At 36.1% G+C, this 22,497-nt stretch overlaps 1 protein-coding gene across 1 annotated transcript in view; it reads right to left on the bottom strand.

Annotated features, from left to right (window-relative positions):
• The window catches only part of PKHD1L1 (PKHD1 like 1), a 151,464-nt gene that overhangs the window by 49,655 nt on the left and 79,312 nt on the right, over window positions 1-22,497 (bottom strand). Inside the window, exons 43-55 of the mRNA XM_019750644.3 lie at window positions 22,071-22,227; window positions 21,019-21,098; window positions 20,424-20,553; window positions 19,335-19,464; window positions 16,866-17,107; window positions 15,013-15,149; window positions 11,945-12,974; window positions 10,411-10,602; window positions 3,311-3,462; window positions 2,186-2,345; window positions 1,456-1,627; window positions 774-862; window positions 280-434 (exon numbers count right to left, since the gene is read on the bottom strand). Of these exons, the coding sequence (XP_019606203.3) occupies window positions 280-434; window positions 774-862; window positions 1,456-1,627; window positions 2,186-2,345; window positions 3,311-3,462; window positions 10,411-10,602; window positions 11,945-12,974; window positions 15,013-15,149; window positions 16,866-17,107; window positions 19,335-19,464; window positions 20,424-20,553; window positions 21,019-21,098; window positions 22,071-22,227 (2,826 nt within the window). The remainder of the gene's footprint in view (window positions 1-279; window positions 435-773; window positions 863-1,455; window positions 1,628-2,185; window positions 2,346-3,310; window positions 3,463-10,410; window positions 10,603-11,944; window positions 12,975-15,012; window positions 15,150-16,865; window positions 17,108-19,334; window positions 19,465-20,423; window positions 20,554-21,018; window positions 21,099-22,070; window positions 22,228-22,497) is intronic.

The raw sequence follows: 22,497 nt of genomic DNA on the forward strand, positions 1-22,497 counted from the left end.
TACCTAGTGATAATACAAACATTCTACGTAAGATTGAAAATGGGCAAACCTCACCCTAAAAAGTAGCATGACAATTATTTCCTAAGGAATGTTTAGTCCACTATATATAGGAGACCAGAAATGTATTAGGCTTACATGACACTTGCGTTTCATGGGCTAGAGCCAGCTGTAGTTCTTATTCATATTAATTGAATATGCTTTCTTTTAATTTTTCTGTAAATCTCCAACGTTTCAAAATTTGGTTAATAAAGGTATGAATTATAAGACCCTCACTATTACCTGCAGTGATATGTAGGTAGCATTCAAAACAACTTTTCTGTAAGAAGACTCTACAGCTTCCATATTATGATTATGCTCATCTTCCAGTTCTAGAACCCCCCAAACAATGAGCCTTTCCATTGGTGGAATATCTGTGTCTGCAACAATCCAGGTTCCTAGGAAATAATACTTTAGTATAAGAAATATAACATAGTCCATAGATTATAGCCTATAGACAAAATGTTGACAGCCTTATCAGCGAGTCCTGGCTATGAAATTTATGACCCCTTTTCCACCCAATGACTGATTCTGTCTCTCCCTCAAAGTCTATTGTTCTTAATAGTCAGGTTTAAGTCCTCATAAACGTTAAGTCCCATATCCAGGACACAATAGTAGAATCCACCTCAACATTTGCTCGTTCCGAAGGTGTGCTTCATGAAGGTGGAATGCTAACTATTGTGGTATCTATGTGAATGTTGCACAAACACAAGCATTTTATTTCTTTATGTATTTACCTTCAGGAATTACCACATTTGCTCCTGGGTGAGGTACGGTATAATTATTTTCTGGAGATGATTGCCAAAAAGAATCATTTGACCACAAGCTGAAAAGAGAAATCGTTTTATTATTCTCTCTATATATTTCATGGCCATCTCCTTAGGGTGTAGCACTATACTAGATGTTTGGGGGATGACAGAATGCAAATTAAATAGTTTATAATTTCACATGCAATTAGTAACATACTCAACACACACAACTACAAATATTGTTCTTCTCTCCACTGAAGAAAACCTCCTTTCCATGCACATCTGAATCACTTTTTCTCCCACTAAATCCTTATTGCAATATTCTAATTTTGCTCTTCTGGATGTGTCATCAAGAAGCTTTGTGAGCTCAGGTAATTCACATAAGGTCATTGGCCTTCACCTGTATAATAAGGGGATTGGTCTAATAATTCAGATCTAATACTCCACAAGTCTGAGATGACCAGTAACACACACACATAATTTTTTGTGAGATTTTCTTCCATCTTCTCATCAGGGCGATTATAAGACTCAAGTGAAGTAACGTGTGGAAGTGCTTTGTGACCTACGAGGCACTGTGCAGTTGGGGGACATTATTTTCTCACGCAGGAGTGACATATGAGAAGGATTATGTCAAGTATTACAGGTATTAAGAAACAAAAGGCTAATATACTTATATATGGCTGGTCGTTTCCTGGGAATTGGGTTCCTAGATGGGGGGTGTAGAGGGAAGCAATCCTGGAGAACACAGCAGTAAGCCTGGAAATTAATCGTAACGTCTTTCACGTCAGGATCCAGGGTCCCGGAAATGGGCTGATTCTGATGAAGGTCACTTCTCCCTGACACTAAAAGTACAGTACAGCAGTTTAAATTAACATGATGATCTAAGGACTTAAATGTAAGCACAGTTAAGGCAATTTGAAAATATTCTTCAGATAGTGACTTTGTATTATATAATTCAAATGCATGGAAATTCTGACAAAATGCATGTCTTATTGAGAAGCACATAGCCCAAATATCTTGACAAAAACAAGTATTTTAGAATTTAATTAAAATTTATTTTTATATATTTTTTTATTTTCCAAAATAAATAAATAATAAAAATGAAAACAAAATATATGACAGCTTCCATTGTACTCATTTCCTCTAATTTTGTGAAATAAATTTTGGGGCCACATTTAATAGTGCTGGTGTTATCTCCCAACATAAAAATGTAAGTTCTTAATTCAACTCAAGGTTTTTTCCAGCATAAATTTCATCTCCAGTCTTTTCATTCACTAAATATTTCTTGAATCCTGCTATATACAGGGCACTGTATAACACATTTGCCCATTAAGCAATTTTTCTCTTCCTTTAGACAAAGCCTTAGCTAAAATTACGACTTCTGTCTAATGAATACGTACCCAAGTAATACAGAGTACTAGTATTTGCCTCAAGGTGCCAGTCTCCATTCTTGCTAGTATTCCAGTTCAGTGGATTTGAGGAGCCATTCCTCATATCGATAACATTAAACATATGGGGATTTTGAGTGAAGTTATGAGATATGATGACATAGTCTTCTTCCTATAAAAGTTTACGAGAAAATGTGGCTCGTTTTATATTAAAAAAACATGGTATAATATACATTAATTTTGATGACATAATTAGCCCCTATAGTAAGACTTAAGTTTTGGTTTTAGTTTGTTTTTCATCTTGCATTTATGTTTTATCTATTAACATTTTACATGTCTATAGCAATAATGCTAACTGTATCACTCAGGCAATGAAAGCCTCTCTCTAAGTAGACATATTACATACACATATGATATATATACATGTATATACACATACATATGCATGTATATATATATATATATATATATATATATATATATATATTATTTAAATAATGTTTGAAGACATTTAAAACAATGCTAGGAGTTGTTTTGTTTTGTTGGCTGCACATATGCAGTGTAAGTAGAACACGAATGTAGATACAAACTCCCAATTCAGGATACTGGTTACCATCGCAGGTGGAGAGAGGGGAATGCGATCAGGGTAAGCCATACAGGGACGTCTACTTCATACAAAATGTTTATTTCTTTTAAAAAATGAAGGTAAACATTCACACAGAACGGTAGATTCAGACAGAGCTGGGTGGTGGGCATAAAAGACTGGACCTATTTTCTCTAACTTTCTGTTTTGATATGTTTCATAATATAAATGAGGAAACCTGCAACTGGTATATAAAACATCATCAGCACTCAATAAATGTTAGTTATTTTCATGGTAATCATAACAAGGCAGAAGCTTACTACTACAGGAATGTGGCAGAAGGATTGCTTACTTCTGATTCTTAAACAAGGATCCTTTTTTAGCTTGCTTCTGAGACTGAGGGTGGATCATGAGGGTGTGCAGGACTGAACAGTGCAATATGTGAGGCAAGGGCATTCTGGACCTAACAATTGGTGGAAGGCTGAGACGTAGGCTGCAACTGAGTAATGTACAATCTAATTATTAGAAGATGGATTTTATAGCTCTTTGTTTACCTTAAATCCATAGAATGTTGATGTATATGATATGTTGGTTATGTGATCCACATCTTTAAAATACCAGTTAATGTGCTTTGCATTTGGAATTAGAGCCATCCAACCAGACATATGAGTCAGTCGTTTCTTCTTAAAGGGAACAATGCTTGTGCCTGTGGGAGAAGAGAAAACAAATAATAGTAATCTCTACCTACAGAAAATGTATCCTTTTATATGTAAATGTAAAATATTGGTCTAGTCTATGGATGTCTCCAAAGAGGTCAGGATAGCATTTCATTATTTAGGTTCTAAATGTCTTTAACTGAAGGTCTCAATGTGTAATATTACACCTAACTGAAACATAAAATGCTTTCTCATTTGAAATATTAAATTGAGATGGAGCCTTTATTCCTTACAGAAAGAAAAATTAAAATATGATGATTAAAACTACTATGACAAAAGTGCTTAAATATATCAATTCAATTCTTTAAATATCATTGATCTAAAATATAATTCCATTTCTATTCTTTTAAGAACTTAATTCTGCAAAATCCTTGATTTGTAATGACAATTACAGGTCTGACAATTAACTTAGCGAACTTGCCACCATGTGCTACATTGGCAGCACTGTATAAACAGCTTGGTAAGGTTTCATTACCTTGGTATATCAGTGACTCACAGCTGTGTTTGTGTTGACATGTGGCACTGTCTTGTTGATTGGCATTCATTATTTTGTTGTATGTTTTTGTGTGTCATCACGAGAATGTCTGAACTTGAATTAGAGCAATGAACAAACATTAAATTTCTTGTTAAACTTGGAAAGAGTGAATCAGGGACATGTTAGTCCAAGTTTATGGGGATAATGCCATGAAGAAAATGGCAGTGTACAAATCTATTAAACGTTTTTCTGAGGGGAGAAAATGTGTCACTGATGAAGAGAGGTCAGGGTGGCAAGTAACAAGCAGAACTGATGAAAACATGGCAAAAATTCATTGAATTGTCCATTAAAATCATTGGCTAACTGTGAGAACCATAGCAGACCAAATAAACATTGACAGAGAAACAGTTAGGAAAATCTTAATTGAAAATCTTCGCATGATGAAAGTGTGTCAAATACGGTCCCGAAGGAGCTCTCTGAAGAACAAAATTAAAGGAGAGTCGAAGTTTGCCAAGACCCTTTGGAGAGGCAAGACATTTTGGGCCATGTTATTACTAGTGATGAAACATGGGTGTACCAATACAACCCTGAAACAAAGCGTCAAAGTACACAATAGAAGTCAGCCACTTCTCCAGGACCAAAAAAGTTTCGTCAGTCCAAATCAAGAGTCAAAACTATGTAGCTAATTTTTTTTTTTTGGTATCAGAGGGATTATTCATTATGAATTTGTACCAACTGGACAAAGAGTTAACCAAGTTTACTATTTGGCAGTTCTGAAAGGGCTGCATGAAAAAGTTAGACGAAAACAACCTGAACTTTTCACCAACAATTCATGGGTCTTGCATCACAACAATGCACCAGCTCACACGGCTCTGTCTGTGAAGGGAGTTTTTAGGCAGTAAATAAATAACTGTATTGGAACACCCTCCCTACTCACCTGATCTGGCTCCCAATAACTTCTTTCTTTACCCAAAGATAAAGAAATATTGAAAGGAAGACATTTTGATGACATTCAGGACATCAAGGTAGTATCACAACAGCTGTGATGGCCATTCCAGAAAGAGTTCCAAAATTGCTTTGAGGGGTGGACTAGATGCTGGCATCAGTGCATAGCTTCCCACAGGTGACCATAGTGATATTCAGCAATGAGATATGTAGCACTTTTTCTAGGATGTGTTCATGAACTTAATTGTCAGATTGCGTATGCAAACATAAGTTTGGATTCCTTAATAGATAGTTAAAAGTTTGATTTAGAACTCTTCAGGAACAAGGTTACAATTAGACCTACCACAAACCCTGGCCATGATACCCTAAATTTTGTGAGTGACAAACTTGGAACCTAACTACCTGCTATGGGAAAAACTACTTAATTTAGTAATGCTCTGGTCATAAGAGAGTACCTCACAACTTCAGTATAAGATGTGAAAAGATCTCCTAAAACATAAACAAAAAATCTGTGATTAATTGTCCATATCCTGTTTTTTTCTCTCCCTTCCCTCTCTTTTCATCTCTGATTCAATTTTATATTAAATATGCAATCTCTTCCCTTACAAATTTAAGAGGAAGAAGATAGAAGCAAGATTATAAAATAAACTGTCATCCTTTTACTTTACTGGAGGATAAGGAAAAATAAAATTCTAATGCAAAAGGAGGAAGAAATTCATTAATTTTTAGGCTTATGAATTCATGCTAGTTTTGAAAGGGCCATGAGCTGAAGCACTAAAACACAGGAGTAAAAGATGTGCAGTGTGCTCGTATGAGAAGAGCTATGTAATTTGGATCTTTCAGCAAATAGCCACTCCTCTCCCTCCATAAGGGCAAAGTAGTCTTTCCTGCCCTTGATGTTGGGTGACTTCTTTGGCCCACAGAACATTAGCAGAACTGACACTCACAAAGGCTTAAGAAGTACTTAGTGGGTGAGGTTGCTGCCTTGAGCCTCTGCCATGCTGATGAGAAGAGGCTCCCCAGTTACCTGCTCTCCCTTCAGCCTGAGCCCTCCAATGAGCACTCAGGCTGTTTCAACCCTTGAATTCCACCTGAATTCAACTCTTGAGGAGGAGGAAATCCTACTGGATCCTCACCTCTCAGCTGACCCCAGCCTAGATCAACCAACCCAGCCCTCAGACCTGTGAGTGAAAATAAATGAGTGCAGGTTTAAGCTATTGAGTTTGGGAATAGTCTGGGGTGAAGCAATAGTTGACTTACACAAGAGCTAATGCAAACCATCCAAAACCTCTAGAATTTGCTCCTATATTTGTCAGAATCAATCTCCACTGAAGTTTGCTTATACGTGGGATTATATTTTCACCTAACATTTCTTCATAATTCTGTTTCATACGTAAAACTAACTTTCATTTTCAAAGTTGTGTTTATCTTAATATTTTTTCAGCAGCAATCATTTTCAGTATGTTGATTTTAAGCGTTTTGGACTGAAATACAAATTCTTTGAAGTTGATTATCTTTAAAAAATAATATCATGAAGAGTAAGTGTTTGAAATCAATTGGCCATCTGGTCGAACTTTATATATATATATTTACATAAAGATACATCATCATGTGTGACATGCTTTAACAAAGATATATAAAGATATACATAAAGTTATATCAAACTTTGTTTCCCACTGATCTAGTATTTGTTGAAATTTTGATTCATTTAGTATACATATAAAATCAAAACAAGTGATCTCTTTTTATATTTTTAATTTTTAAAATTTTTAATAAACCATTTCAGTTGACTTTAATGGAGAGAAAATAAAAATAGTCAAATATGCCTATTAAAAATTGATTTACTTTTTTTGTCACATTAAAAAGCAAAGTGACTGGCATCATGTTTTTTCTACTCTGCAATATGGTCTGAGCACTACAATTAATTCCATTATAATTCAATATTTACTGAGTCCCTGCTATTTGCAATGTCCTATGTTGAGCTTTGAGGGCAACAGAAAGATAAGATTATAGATCTTGCCCTCATGGTGTTCATAGGTTAGTAATTAAATAAAAATCTTAATTCTTGAAGGGAGTAAGCCAAAGGGTACAGGGAGACTTCACAGGAAAGCTACAATCTCATAAATTCAGAAATACTAGACTTCTTGAATCAAAAAGCAAAAACAAACAAATAAAACAAAAACTCCTCCTTAAAATCACCACCACCACACATACACACACAAAAAGCTTAAGTACTACTGCTTAAAAATTAATAATTAAAGGTATATATACTTTGTCAGGTTGTATATTTAAAATAATTTACTTAGGAAGGTTGTACATCTCTGAGTTCTTGGTAAAACTATCTTATATCATGTCTTACAAAATACTTATGTTCAGTCTACTCAAAGTTATGCCATAAAGAATTTGGGGAAATGGTTAAAAGTTGTATCATAAGGAACTTTTCTATGACACAGTAATGAAAACACTAAAACATTATCTAACCAGATAAAATAACTTCATTTGCTTTTGCTATTTTGGTTCCATTTTGTTGTAGCCTGTCAAGATTTTCACTGGAAGAAAGCATTTATAGATACTCTGCTGAAAATACTATTTATTGTATCATAGTTTCTAAAAGTTTAAGTAATGTTGCTTCATTCTGGATATCTAGTTATCAGGAAAACAGGAATGGCTTCGGGATTTATGTCATTAAGCTACTGAGACAGTGGGTATAACTAATGCTCAGATAGTAGGTATATGACCCTTTCAAGTAAATCTAATGACTTATATCATTGTAAACGATGGAAGTGGAGCTGCATACTTCCTGTTTCCCCTGCAGATCTTCTGTCCAGTATTCTCCATGGGCTTGGACAGAGGGAAGCACGAGAGGGAGGAGACAGGGAAGGAGAAAAGTGGAAGCAAGGTACTTACCCTGACTCTCTCCCTGTGGGGAGGTCAGGGTTCTCAGTGGGCTCTTGCATCTCTCAACTAAAGGGCACATGCTCTATCAGGCAGCCTGTTTCACATAGCTCTGTCTATGTCTGGTTCATACAACTGTTCCTTCCCTTCACCTCTTTAGGCCTCATTGTGGTAACAGCACCTTTGTCCTATTAGCCCTTTGAAGAGCTCCATGGTGGCTGTTCTCTGGATGCTGGATATGCTGATGGAGGTTGCTGCAATGCAGTTGGGTTCCCTATCAGTAGGAATAATGGGATCCCAAAGTGGCAGGATGTGGCCCTTACCCGTCAGATATAAAGGTAGGTTTAATGAACACAACTATTAGCCAGAGGAATAATCAGAGTGTTCTGATCTGCGGAAACTTCTGGTGATGGCTGATTGATCTTGGGGTTCCTAAAAATGAAATAAGTGGGTAGCACACTAAAGTGATGTTTGGCATATGTAGGAAGAAAAACTATGTCTTGGGGTATTGTAACGTAACTCAAGTTACCCAAGTGAAAATTCACTGCTTCTGACTTATTTCTTAGATCTAAGCCAATTCACAGACTGGGAGCCCCCCTTCCACAGAGTAGGAGGAATCTGTGACCATTTATCGGGCTACTACATAGTATTAAGAGGAAACCAGCCAGATTTTCCAAGAGTTGTTAGATCCTGGCTCTGAACTAATTCTAATACTCCAACACCTTAAATGCCACCATGCTAACATGGTCTACCAGCCAGAGTGGGAGCCCTTGAAGGCCAGGTGAGAAACTGAATCTTTGCTTAGTCTCACAAGCGAGTCCAGTGGGGCCACTGGCGAATCTTACGGTTATTTTTCCAGTTCCCGACTGTATAGTGGGAATAGATCTAGAACTCTGTTTGAAGGGCAAAAGTCGAAATTCTTACAAGAAATATATTAATAGGAGGGCCTGATAACATGGAGTAGAACAACAAAATTCCAGCATGTCCTCACAGATTTGAAATGGGTAATTTTAGCAGCTATAGAGTGACTGGTATAATCATGCTACAAATTTTCAAAATTCATTTGGCATAGATTGAGATGCATGAATTTAGCTTCAAATTGCAAGTTTCTACTTTGTAAATATCATTAAATGTGGAAATTCTGATAAGAGTTTTTAAGTAACATTATGAAAGTATTTGCAGTATATTGAAGAAAAGTGGTTAATGTTGACACTATAAAAGGAGAAATAAGTGAACTTTTTGGATTTTGTTGATAAAGTCTCTTTCTGTATTTATGGTTCCTTATTATGTGTTTAGATTAGACCTTGATGATTAGTTTTACATAGTGTCATCAAGAAGCTACATCATTTAGATATTCAGGCAGAAAATGTAGAAAACTATATTTGATAATGAACTGTTTAGCAAATCTTTGATTCATCAACAGGCGGCTGGATGGCTCCGTTGGTTACAGTGCAAGCTCTCAACAACCAGGTTGTCGGTTCAATTCCCACATGGGATGGTGGGCTGCAACCCCCTGCAACTAAAGATTGAAAACAGCGACTGGACTTGGAGCTGAGCTGTGCCCTCCATAATTGGATTGAAGGACAATGACTTGGAGCTGATGGGCCCTGGAGAAACACACTGTCCCCCAATATTCCCCAATAAAATTTAGCCTTGCATTTAAAAAAACAAAAATCTTTGATTCATCAATGTTTTTCCTATTTTCCAAAATCTGAAGTCCATCAAAACAGTGTACGTGAGTGGATTAAATGTATATAGATAGTTTAACTAATAACTCCTAGACAAATGATGGAAGAATGAATGGATGGAAGATAAAGACATAAATATATAGATCTCAGCCAGTCAGAGTAGGCTAGGTCAGGTATAATGAGAATAGATATATTTAGTAACTGAAGATTCCCACATTGGTTCTCTAACTAACGGAGTGAGGGGAAATAGGAAGGACTGAGTGAACACTCTAGGAGCCATGCCTCCTCACCCCCTTGCCAAGATAATATACTAAAAGCAATTCCAAATCCTCGAGGAGGGGAAATCAAAATATTAGTGCCTCAATGAAAGATCTCAGGGACGCAAGGATCAGGATTCCTACCACAGCCCCACTTAACTTGCTTGTTTGGCTGCTGCAAATGCCAGATGGATCATGAATAATGACAGTAAATTAATACAATCTAGTCAGGTAATGATGTCAAGCACATCTGGTGTCCCAGGTACAGTATCGTTCCTAAAACAAATCAGTAAATCAACAGTCTCTGGCACCTGGTATGTGGCTACTCACCTAGCAAATGCTCCTCCATCCCATTTCAACCAGTGAAGATAGTCAAAATCATTTGCCTTCAGTGGCAGGAACAATGGTATATTTTTATTGTCTTGCTCCAAGAGCTATGTCAACTTTCCTGCTCTGTGTCATAATAATGGCTAGTGCTTCCTTATCGTGATGGTCCATGCATTTATTCACTATTGCTCACATGCCTGTTTTGGGTGTGTTTGTTTCCTGTCTGGCTTCTGACATATAAATATTATGCTTTTTTCAATGTTCTAAACAATGACTGACAACTCAAGAAGATGATAAAAATTGAGGAAAACATGTTTAAATTAGTGGTTTAAACTATTATATTCCACTTACCAAAAGAGTCTGAGAGAACCACATCCTTTTCAAGCAGAGACACTGGAGTGGGCTTGTTAAATGCTACACGGTGGAAGCTGACTGAGGCATCACAGACAGACCCAGGGAACCCAACGCTCCACTCATCTTCTTGAGTACAGTGAGAAGGGTCCAGCAATGAGCTGTGTGGAATGACGGTGTGTCCTTGGTGACCTAGGAAATGAACACCAATGACATGTTTCCTATATCATGTTATACAACTGAAAACACTGTCTGCCACGTAAAAGTACTGTGACCCATAGTACTGCTAATAAAATCTAAATGTCTGGGAAAAAAATATATATATATGTGTATATATTGGCATGGAGCAAGAGGCTCTGCAGTAGACTCGTGTGGATGTAGCTGAAACACAGAAGAATTCAAATCTAGGCATTCTGACCAAAGTGCAAGTGCATAGAATTCAAATCTAGGCATTCTGACCAAAGTGCAAAGGCAGGAGTAAAAATCTGTACTCCTAACTGATGGACTGCCAACTAACATTACAAATCTAAGCTAAATTAAATAAACAAATAAAGGTTACACAAAGTTTTATATATTAGAACCATCCAAATGTCCTCCCCCTCAAAAACACCATTAGAACAGGAGACAGAAGTCAACAACTTTTGTTGAGAAAACTTTTGCTGAGAAACTTCTTCCATCTTTCAAAGTCTTTCAAAAGTAAGTTGTTAATATCTGTAGGTGTACTTGTCAATTTTCTCTCCTAAAGTATTATGCAGAATCAATCTCTCTCTCTCTCTCTCTCTCTCTCTCTCTCTCTCTCTCTCTCTCTCTCTCACACACACACACACACACACACACACACACACACACTACACACACACCCTTTCTACCTTATTTAGATAGGTCTTTATGAATACAAATTTATAAAGACACTAAGTTCTAGAAACTATGAATATTTACAAAAACTGTGACATACTCTGAACTTGAAATGCTAAAAAAGAAAATTTAACCTACTAGAGTTAACATATTTCTTGAACTAATTCCAAACTCAGAATCTGGATTGGAAAGAAAAAGGGTTAATAACAGGCCTATAATTTACTACTTCCCTTTAAAATATTTGAGCAGGATATATCCAGTCTGTCTACACTGCTTATGTAACCTGGAATTTATATGTTTATCCGGCATGACTGGAGAATTTGGGTAGTCATGTAAGCAGTTCCTTATCTGTGTAATTAACTGAGTATAAAATGGAGGCTTCCTGAAATGGCTTCCTTTTGTACTTAATATTTCCATAAATATTGCTCAATCAATATTGCTGTAAATTCAAAAGCAAAGTGCAAAGGCAGGAGTAAAAAGACACATTTGGAGGCTGCATCTGACAGTTTGTGGCTCTTCCAGAAAAGAATGTCTCATCTGTACCTAGTGTTGACCTATATCCTTAAGTCATTTGTAAAGTTTGGTACCGGGTATTCACATGAGTTTACTTTGACAGTTCAACTCTCCATGTTAATGCAAACACATTTCCAACGTATTTTCTCAGAAATTATAACATTACCTGTAAGGGAACCATCAATGTCAATCAGTACCACTTCATGTTCCCATCGAAAGCCAGCCTTGTTTGGTGCATGAAAATACTGGATGTCAACAAATTTCACACTCCAACCTCCACATCTTTCGTTACAAACTCCAGTGATGGATGTCACCCCCAAAGCTGCACAGGCGGGACGGTCAAAGTTCATGAAGTGTACAGAAGATACAGTCAAGCCTTCACTAAATGGGAGAACCAGGCCCTTTGTGGTGCAAAATGCAGACCCCATTCCAAGTTCATCAAGATGACCAACTATTTTGGCATTTTTAATCACCGCCCCATTGGTTTCACCCCATCCTCCAACATAACGAGCCAGGATCCTCTTGGTCTCGATTCCAGCCTCATAATTATTGATCATCACGAAGTTATGGAACTGAAGGGCACCTCCATTGACCCATTCAGCTCCTTTTTGACAATTCCAAGTAGTAAGTGAATGAAATATTGCAGGCACTGGCACGGTAGAAGTACAAGCTCCTGTTTGCATGGGGAAATATTCTTCAAATATCCACAATCCAAACCAACCTTGAGAATGAACAGTGTTGTTAAAGAATTCTCCAAGAGGAATTCTTTTTTGGCAAATGTTTCGGTCATAGGATGGCCCATCAGGATGGTTGTTCATTCGGTACCAAAAGCCAAAGTGAGTGCCACCAGCAGCTGCATTGTGCCGTATGGTGTTGTTTGGGTTGGTTACCCAAAATGCAGCAGGAGTCACATCATCATTCAGAAGACTAGTACTTTGCTGTACAAATATTGCCAAGTTATATTGCAGGATATTGCCATGTTCAATACCATCTTCTATAAAAAATGCTCCTCCCTTGATATCATAGATAATATTCCTCTCAACCAGAAGGTGATGTGTGTTATGGATAGTAACAGCTCTGTTATAGGTCTGGTGAATTGCACAGCCTCTTACATAAGATTTAAACTGTAAATCTTCGAGCATGTGCCAATGTATTGGATATCTCCCCAACCGAAAAGCCTGGCCGGCATGGAATACCTGTCAAGCCCAGAAATCACAGCTATTTAGTGATCACACAGACACAGACTTTTACTTAGCTCATATTTCTTGTCGAAAAATAATCTCCAACTTTATATCATTGTTAATGCATTTATATTTCCCATATTATTCATGTTTGTCATTTGAAAATATTTGGCCCCCAACCTACCTTGTTTTATTCATTATATAACAGCCCATACTTGATACCAATGATTATAATTAATGAACAAAAGTCATGTTTGACAACTCTGCTTTTCTCCTTGGTCTATTATAAACCTTTTGTGCTTAGCCAAATAAAACCGCTTAAAAGACATTTTCCCTTTAGGTTTATTCTTATATAACAATAAGAAACATTCCTTGAATGTTTACCATGTGCCAGATATTGTGCTACGTGTCTTATGTGCATGACCACAGTCTCTACCTCAAACCTTTGAATTAGCCACTTATCATTAACTTCATTTTACAGATTTAGAAATTGAAGTTTAGGAAGGATGAGTGTCTTGTTCATAGTCATAAGGTGCCATTTTAGCCCACGTTGGTCTGATTCTAGAGTTGGTGCTCTTCGTAACCAATCTGTTGTACTTTGTTTTAGTAAGTCTATAATCTACTAATACTAATCTAATATGGAGGACGCCAGAGTGTGCATGTGTGTGCACGTGTGCAAAATATGATCCCGTGAGGCTTGGAAATAAAATATTATGGCCTCTATTTTCATTCTTCATAAAAATAAAAAATTAACCATTACTAACATTTAATATACAGATTGATCCTGGCAACCTCACTCAGTCTGTATCGCAGATGTCACAAGCATGTAACATATCCTAGGAGGAAGGGAGTTTTACAAAATGCAGGCATTAACTCTATCACCCTCAGTAGTTTGTAGTTTCAGTGTTGCCAGTTTAGTGGATTTATGGATTTTACAACCCTTCTCTCCCCTTCCTTTCCTCCCCTTCCTTTCCCTCCACTCCCCTTCCCTTCCTTCCTTTTACTGAATACTTAATAAAAACTATAGTAAACCTCGATTATATAGACTGAATACTAATAAGATACAGAGGAGCTCCTAATCTCTTGGGGATAACTTGCATATTGATTAATGTATTTATATATTTGTTCCATTAATAATCAAGAATTTGCTATATGTCAAGCACTGTTCAATCCACAGAGGAATCAGCAGAAAGACAAAATTTCTGAACTAATTGAGTTTATGTTCTAGAGGGAGAGATAAAAAATAAACAAAAAGTAGCTATAATGTCAGGAATTATGATGAAATAAAGGGAAGCAGGGGTTTGGGCAGCTATTTCAAATACAGTTGGTGAAGAAAGGCCTCTCTCTCTGAAGAGAGAACATTTGAAGAGAACTGACTGAAATGAGGTGTTAACCACACAAATATTTGGTACAGAAGCATCTCAAGCAGAAGGAAGAGCAAGTGCAAACACCTGGGACAGAAATGTGCTCGGCATGGTCAGGGGACAGCAGGAGCTTGCATGGCACAAGCTAGAGGTAAAGTCATAGGAGACAGAGTCAGAGGCCAGCTGGGGGACAGATCCTGTGGGTCCTAAGGGAAGGACTTGGACTTTTTGTTTCAGGTATAATCTGAAGCTTTGAAGGGTTTGAACAGGGTGTAACAAGATCTGATTTACACTTTACGATTTTCACTTGTGCTGGGGTGTGGAGATGCCACTGAAGCAAGGGTGAAAACAGGAAGACGGGTTAGGAAAAAAATTACAGTAGTCCAGGTGAGAGGTAACGGTGACTTAGGTTAGGGATGAGATAGAGGTGGTGGAAAGAGAGTGGATTCAGGAGACAGTATTTTGTGGGCAGAGTGGATAGAACGTGCTGATGAATTTGATGGGAGGTTTGAGAAAAATAGAGAAACAAAATTTCAGCATGATTAAATGAGTGAATAATGGGGCGTATTCAAATGGTCTGTCTCCTCCACCAGATAAGTAGCACCTGGCTAGCAGCCCAAACTCAGTACACATTCGTTGTACGGATAACCTTGGACAAACCATTGTGATTTAACAATACTGCCTCTTACCTCCACATATTCTATCCTTCCAGTTACCATGTTAGCACTAGGTATAGGCGCGTGAAACATAATGCAACCTCCAAACTGGTCACTTCCTATTTCTTCTCCAAACTTTCCTTGGAGACATGTCTGTGTAGCAAATTCACCTTCAGAAATATTTTTAAAGACATCATAAAGAAAAACCATGTCAAAATCCTCTAATTACATAAAGACTTTTTTCTCATTCCGAATTATATCCTTTTATTCACATATAATTTTAATCTTATTCTGGAACATAATTACTTGCATTCACATCATCTCCTCCTCCAGATAATAAAAAAGGTAAGTACCTTGTCTTGTTCACCTTTGCATTTCCTAAAGTACTTACTACCATATTTTCAAAGATACTAAATAAGTAATTGAATGGTTGAATGAATACTGATAAAGGTATTTTGTTTGATTATCTCTGAAGCTTTTCCCCCAGATTTGGAGATTACTATAATTAATGCAATCTTATACTTGGGTAGCACTAGAATATGCATTATCTCACTTAATTTTCATAACTGTAGTAAGTAGACAGAACAGGAAGTATTCTTATTTTAAACAGAATGAAACTTGGTTTAACGGCCATTGTGAGACTTGATGCAGATGAACTGTGATAATGGAAAAAAACAAAGTGGAATAAGCATTGCTGAGAGTCACTTAAAATAGGAAGCTATTAGGATGTGCACATCTTGTGCCTCAGTTCTCAGAGCTGCTGTTAAGTTGCTAAACTCAGCTCAAGGCTGAGCCATAAACATCCTGGAGTCATAAACATCCTGGAAGAATAACTGCTGAGAGGACACATACGGACTTGACTTTCCTCCTGGTAGTTTTCAACTCCCTTGTTTGCTTATTGGAACTAACTAATCCCTGTTAACCTAGCCAGCAATCCTTCATTCACATAAAAGAATCACATTTTATGGTTTTCGCCTTTATAAACTCTGCCTTTCTTTGTTCTCAGAGCACAGTTTGGGTTGCCATCTGAATCTGTGTCTCTTGGGTTGCAATCCTTTTGCTCAAATAAATGCTTTTTATTCTTTATTACAGCCTAAACTTTTTCTTAGTTGACAACCAGAATCAGAACGCAGGTCACTTGACATCGAATCCAACGAGCTTTGTCTTATGTTATACTTCCCACTGAAGGAAAACGCTGTACCTAAGCTGTGTCTGTTATTATCTAACTGCTTATAGGATTGTAATGGTATTAGTGATTACGTAAAATATTTAAGAGACTTGTAAAATACATTGTGCTATATACATGTGTTTGTGTGTATGATATATATATATATATATATGTATATATTTATATATATGATACATACGTATTTATCATATATACATATGGTAAACATCATTAAGATTCACCAATATCCAGTTCGCTTCCACTTCTGGGTATACCAGAGTTGGTAGTAACTTACTTCCTTCAAGTTACGCATAGCCACAAAATTAGTTCTTACTAGTGGCCCCTGGGTAGAAGAAAGACCTATCACTTCAGGACCAAAGTAATTAGTTGCTGGCCCTCACCTCTCCAGCCATCTTATCTCCTGTCTCAGAGAACATGGAGACTCATGGAGCGTCCCATGTTGAGATGTAGCATCCATTAGCCTAGATTCCGGAATAATTACAATGAGCAGAGCACTCTGTTGACTCATATTGGACACATGTAGCATGAATGAGAACTAACCCTTTCTTATTTTAAATCACTGAGATTTGGGACTTATTTATTACTAGAGCACAACCTAGTCCAGCGGTTCTCAACTGGGGGTGATTTTGCCCCTGGGGAATATTTTTGCAATGTCTGAAAACATTTTAAGCTGTCACCCTATAGATGCTAAAATTACCTGTGTCAAATCCATCAGGACATGCTGGAATTTTGTTATTCCACTCCACATTATCAGATCCTCTTATTAAAATATTTCTTGTAAGAATTCCAACTTCTGCCCTTGCTTCAAATAGAGTTCCATCAGGAAGGGTGACAGTGATTCCTAAGTGTGTGTAATTCAGTGGATTTGTTAGCGTTATGTTTATGCCATCAGCAGATACAGATGCAATTGTCCCTTTTTCATTTTCTCGTTGACTGTGTCTATATAAATTTTAACAAAAAAATTTCAAAATTAATATAAATCAACACTGTTTTGGTGCATCCGTTTTATGCTATTTTGAACATTTCATCTCTAAAATAGGAAACTTTGTCATACAATATTTTGAAGAGGAAATTAAAGGTGGTATTTTACTTTCTTAAAGCAACTGAATCAATTTTACAGATACTCTTCAGTTAAATATGAAGAAGTGCTACACTTCTTCATACAATTTCACTAATTCTGTAGAAATGTATTCAAACGATCTATTCATTTAGAACATCCTACAAGTGGTATGGAAAAGGGGTTTAGGCTGGGTTCTATTGAATTCCCTTGGATCAAGATGATACAGAGATTTCTTTAGAAAAGAAGGTTCTGAAAACCATTTTTGTATGTTATGTGTACCTAAATACACCTTTCCTTCTTTTGTCCTAATAGCTAACATTTATATAGCACTTTGAGCCAACTTCTGTTCTAAATGCTGTACACATCATATTAACTCATTTAGGTCTTACAGTAATTCCAAGATAGATACTAATAGCATTCCAATTTTACTGAAGCACAGAGAGGTGAAAAAATATGGCTGCAAGCCTAGTAAGTGGTAATGGTGGGAGATGGACCCAACAGACTGACTTTGAAGTGATATTTTTAACCAACTGCTTTACAAACTCTCAAATAGGATTTACAAATGAAATAATGAACATTGAATTAGATTTGGTGGGAAACTCTTTAATTCTTGTTTCTTAAAACTATTTCTACGCTAAATACTAGATTTACTTTTCATTCATACAGAAAAGCTATAAATAAGGGCTTTCTATTCTATTAGTAAACCCTGTCGTTTTGCTACTTTTTAATTTTGCCATTATGTAATTAAAATTTCTTCCAAGGGCAAAAAAAAATTGTCACTTATAAAGCTAAGTATATTTAACTCTTCCTAACATCTGCAAGTCTATTTTTAACTTGGAAAATGGCAAACTCAAAATGTCACCTTGAATTTTAATTCTAAACTGAGTCACAACCTTAACATAATTTAGCTGCTTCTTGTCGTAAATTACTATTTGTTCCCTGATACACAATTTTGCCATTACCCATAATTTCGACATTAAAGCAAAAATAAAGCTCTTCTTGGCTCCCGCTCCTTTTATTTCTTATTTTCTAAACATAAAATTAAAGAGAAATTGAGAGTCATAAAGCAGTGTTAGTTATAAAATGTCTGACACCAAGGTCATATTAATCATCACTCATTCTATAATGATGATTTCTTCCCTTTTATTTAATCATTACTAACAATTTTGGATCATGGGAACCACTGCCAAGACTGTAAGATAAGAAACAGTTCACTAGATGCTTTCTACCATATTATTTAGTGACAAACAAAGAAACTCATTTACATTTTTGCATGCATTAATGTATTTAGCTAAAGCTCTAAGTGAGAAGTTTTCAAATGACTTTTAACAGCAGAATGCGTTTTGTTTCCATCAAAATCTTAAAAGGAAACCTAACCATGAAAAACAACCAAAGTATTTTATTAGTATAGCAGGTTCCTGAATAACATCATTTTATTCAATATTGTTTCATTATAATGTTGATACCGTGTTTCCCGGAAAATAAGACCTAGCTGGACCATCAGTTCTAATGCATCTTTTGGAACAAAAATTAATATAAGACCTGGTCTTATATAAGACCAGGTTAATATAATATAATATAATATAATATAATATAATATAATATAATATAATATAATATAATATAATATAATATAATATAATATAATTAATACCGGGTCTTACAGTAATTTTTGCTCCAAAAGATGCATTAGAGCTGATGGTTCGGCGAGGTCTTATTTTCGGGGAAACAAGGTAAAATGCCGTAGGAACTTATCTCTTGTTTACATCAATTAGCCTATGATAAAACTGTTTTCATTATATGTCATTTTATGTCAAGTCACAGAACCTTTTGACCGTGTTAAGTGAGGACTTACTGCAAATGTTTATTCCATAGGTTCAAATTAATACTCTTTCTTATTGTAAATTCAATCCATAGAAACAATACACTGGTGATCAACCCAATGTTAACATTTGACAAATACATAGTTGGCTGTTCATGTTTCTTTATCAGAGGTTTCAAATTTAAATCAGATAGTTGTAGACCTTCTGAACCATCCCTCCTTTGCAGAGTTAAAAGAAGTCTCTGTTTACAAATCAAAATCATCAGGCCCAGAAGACATCATACCTGTGTCCTGTGCTCGCAATTACAACCTTCTCTCCTGGTTTCCATGTTACTGCTTCTTGTAGAATCAAAGTTCTTTCCCCTGCCTGTGCAGTCTGAGCTAAACGAGTCCAGATCACAGGAACAGGCAGACCTGGAGCCAACATGCAAACCGAGTATTTCTTCAGATATGTTTTCTCAGTTACTGAAAGCTTTATGCATTTAAATCTTTTCCTGGATTCAGTCAATTTGGGGAAGGCTCATTTTACCTTCGTATTTCACACGTTTCTCAAAAAAGAAATGCTTGCTTTATAAAAGTAACAATGAGGTTTGTACCAATATGTGTCAGTCTATAAAGTTAAAAACATCCTTTGGCACCAATATATTCCATTTATGACAATCTTCTTCATACAAATGCAATATAAATGTGGTGTGTTACTATTGATAAAATGTCTTTGTTGAAAGGAATTGCTTAAACTGATAATCTAGAGACAAATGAAATGTGTAAATTTCTGAAAATTCCACTAGCAAATATATTTAACACAATGCAGGGCATTTATGATCATAATGGGTATCATGTTTATATATTCTAAATTTATAGCAAACAGATTATTGCAATATAGAAGACTTCAATATAAAAAGGAACATTCCATGCTTCCTCTAAATAAGTTACCCTGCTACTTCAAACATGATCAAAATCATTGTTATTTGCTGATAACTTTCCAGAATAGAGTTATACAAAAGTACAACTATACATTTATAGTTATATTTCAGAAAGAGTCCATAAACAATCAGTATGAACTGTGGTGAGCGCTAAATCAGGCAAACGGTGTTATGGGGGAACATGCAAAGGAGTAAAGGGAAGGATCTAGAGAAGGCCCAGAAGGACTTCTCCAAAAGAGACCTTGGTGGTCAGCCTTGATCCTGTGTAGGGCTGGCCTGGCCTGGCCTACATCAGGGGGAGAAGAGATAAAGAGGAATAAAGAGGGAATGTGGAAAGACAGAAGAAGCTTGGCAAGTTTGCATTTAGAGAAAGTTATCAGGAGGTTATCTCTGGTTTCCTGTCTAGTCTCTCCTCAACCAGGTCCCTGAGCCTGTTTTTGGCCCCCGTACCATGCAGATCCAGGATTCCCTCACGCACAGCCAGCGTCTTGGCACCATATACTGGGAGCTCAGGAGATCGGAGGTGCCCGTGCAAAGTAATGACTGCCTGATGCTGAAATGGGGATGCTTCCGTCCCAATCTGCAAGGGGTTGCACAAGCATCATTCAGAAAGTTAAAACTCAATATCCACAATTCTAATCATTCAAAAGGAATGTTTTCCTTTTGTCCCTTCTCTTTCGAGAATTGCTTGTTTACTTGTCAGTAGCTTTCTTCCAAAAGATAATCTAACTTTCTAGTCAGCCCAATATATTATGCCAGACCTTGGGAAAGTATACTGATGACTTTAGCCACATCTCAGACCTAATTTTTTTCCCCGCTCTATTTAAAATTCTGCTCTGTTGTAATACAATTATCTTCTCATTAAAAGCGCAAGAATACTCTGGAAAACTTTTCCCCAGAAAGAGGATTTTGTACTAACAGAGACCTATACAAAGATAAACTTGTGAGAGTTTGGTATGTTTAACTGTCCAGTTTACATATAGTAGTTTTAAAAGAAATGGTGAGAGGTCAGCAATGAATATATATATCAGGTTCTCTCGTATACCTGAAGAATGCCTCCATCTGTAATCAGAATATTTTCGGCCTGGAGTTCAATGTCAGCTTCATCAAATATTAGAGTTCCACCTGTGAGCCATACAATTTTGAAATATATCAGAAAGAAAATTAATATTAAAAGCTATTTATTCAATTACACATTAAAATTTAATTTCTAATTCCTATTTGTTATCACTATACATGTCACTTCAGCTCTTTGGCAACATAAAATATAACTTCAGACATGACCCAGGAAGTGATAGAAAATCAAATCCCAGGGCAGATTTTCTCTTGACCCTTGGTTATTTTAAAAGCTATTAAATAGCTACATGAATTCTAGTTCTAGAAACACAGGCCCACAAAATATAAATTAAGAATGAAAACAAAAAAAATAAAAGCACTTTTTATAGAGACCACTATAATGCCAACATTAACTCTGAACTTTTATCCACTAAGGTGCACTAGTAACAGCTTTAGTTTGATTAGCGTTATTAAAGAATGTACTGAGATACATTTTTATGAGACTAACATAAATTTGTGGACAGGGAAATTTGTCCAAAGGTCCAATAGTAAATAACTTCAAATTCTGAAGCATGGATATTATCCCAGAACTCAAAACAAATATAAAATACAAAGGTCTTTGAGCTGCGAACACCACATGGCAAAGTTTATACACTGAACCCCAAAGTATTTTATGCTTGCCAATGATTATTTCTTTTACATGCAGTTGTAACAGTTCCGATCATTTAGTTTTTTTTGTATAGTGAAAACAGAATATCAAGAAGCAGAGAGAACTCCAGGTAACAATGAAAGCAGGTTACAATAAATGCAATATATTCTGATATTTTCTATTCTATTTCATTAAATGATTCTGGTTGCAATATACTAAATAATTTCATACCACAAGTGAACTTTAAGACTTGATTTAAACAACTCAGTACAACACTCCATATTAAAAACATGATATAACTCTGGATGTTCATAATAGTGAGTTTTGATCAAATTAACTGTACAGAACTATTCTACAGGCAGAGTCCAATAAGCAGATTTTGAGGAATTTACCCTGAATAAGCAACATTTTCAGAATAGGGGTATTTTGATCCAGCAAAATTGTCTGTCCTTTTGTAATGACAACCAATGACCCTTCCTCTGGAGGAGATTTTCCTCCCCATGAGAAGTTGGAGGACCAAGTATCGACATATAAGAAGTCAGCATTATCCTGTAATAGACCACGAGAAACTTAAATTCAGAGGTTTTATCAGAATTTTTCATTCAGTTTCTCAAGAAAGAAGAAATCTAAAACAATAAACATTTTCATTAATAATAAAGTATAAACTACCTCGAATATGTTGGCTTATTTCACGATAATGAAGTGAAAAACCCATTACCAATTAACCCACAATTAAATAATTAAAAATCCGAAATAATAAAATGTTTAGTAATAAGCAAAAAAAAACATGATCTACTTTAAATTTATTCTAGTCACAGC

The sequence above is a fragment of the Rhinolophus sinicus genome, chromosome 6, assembly GCF_057876585.1.
Source record: "Rhinolophus sinicus isolate RSI-liver-muscle chromosome 6, RSI-T2T, whole genome shotgun sequence".
Taxonomy (NCBI): domain Eukaryota; kingdom Metazoa; phylum Chordata; class Mammalia; order Chiroptera; family Rhinolophidae; genus Rhinolophus; species Rhinolophus sinicus.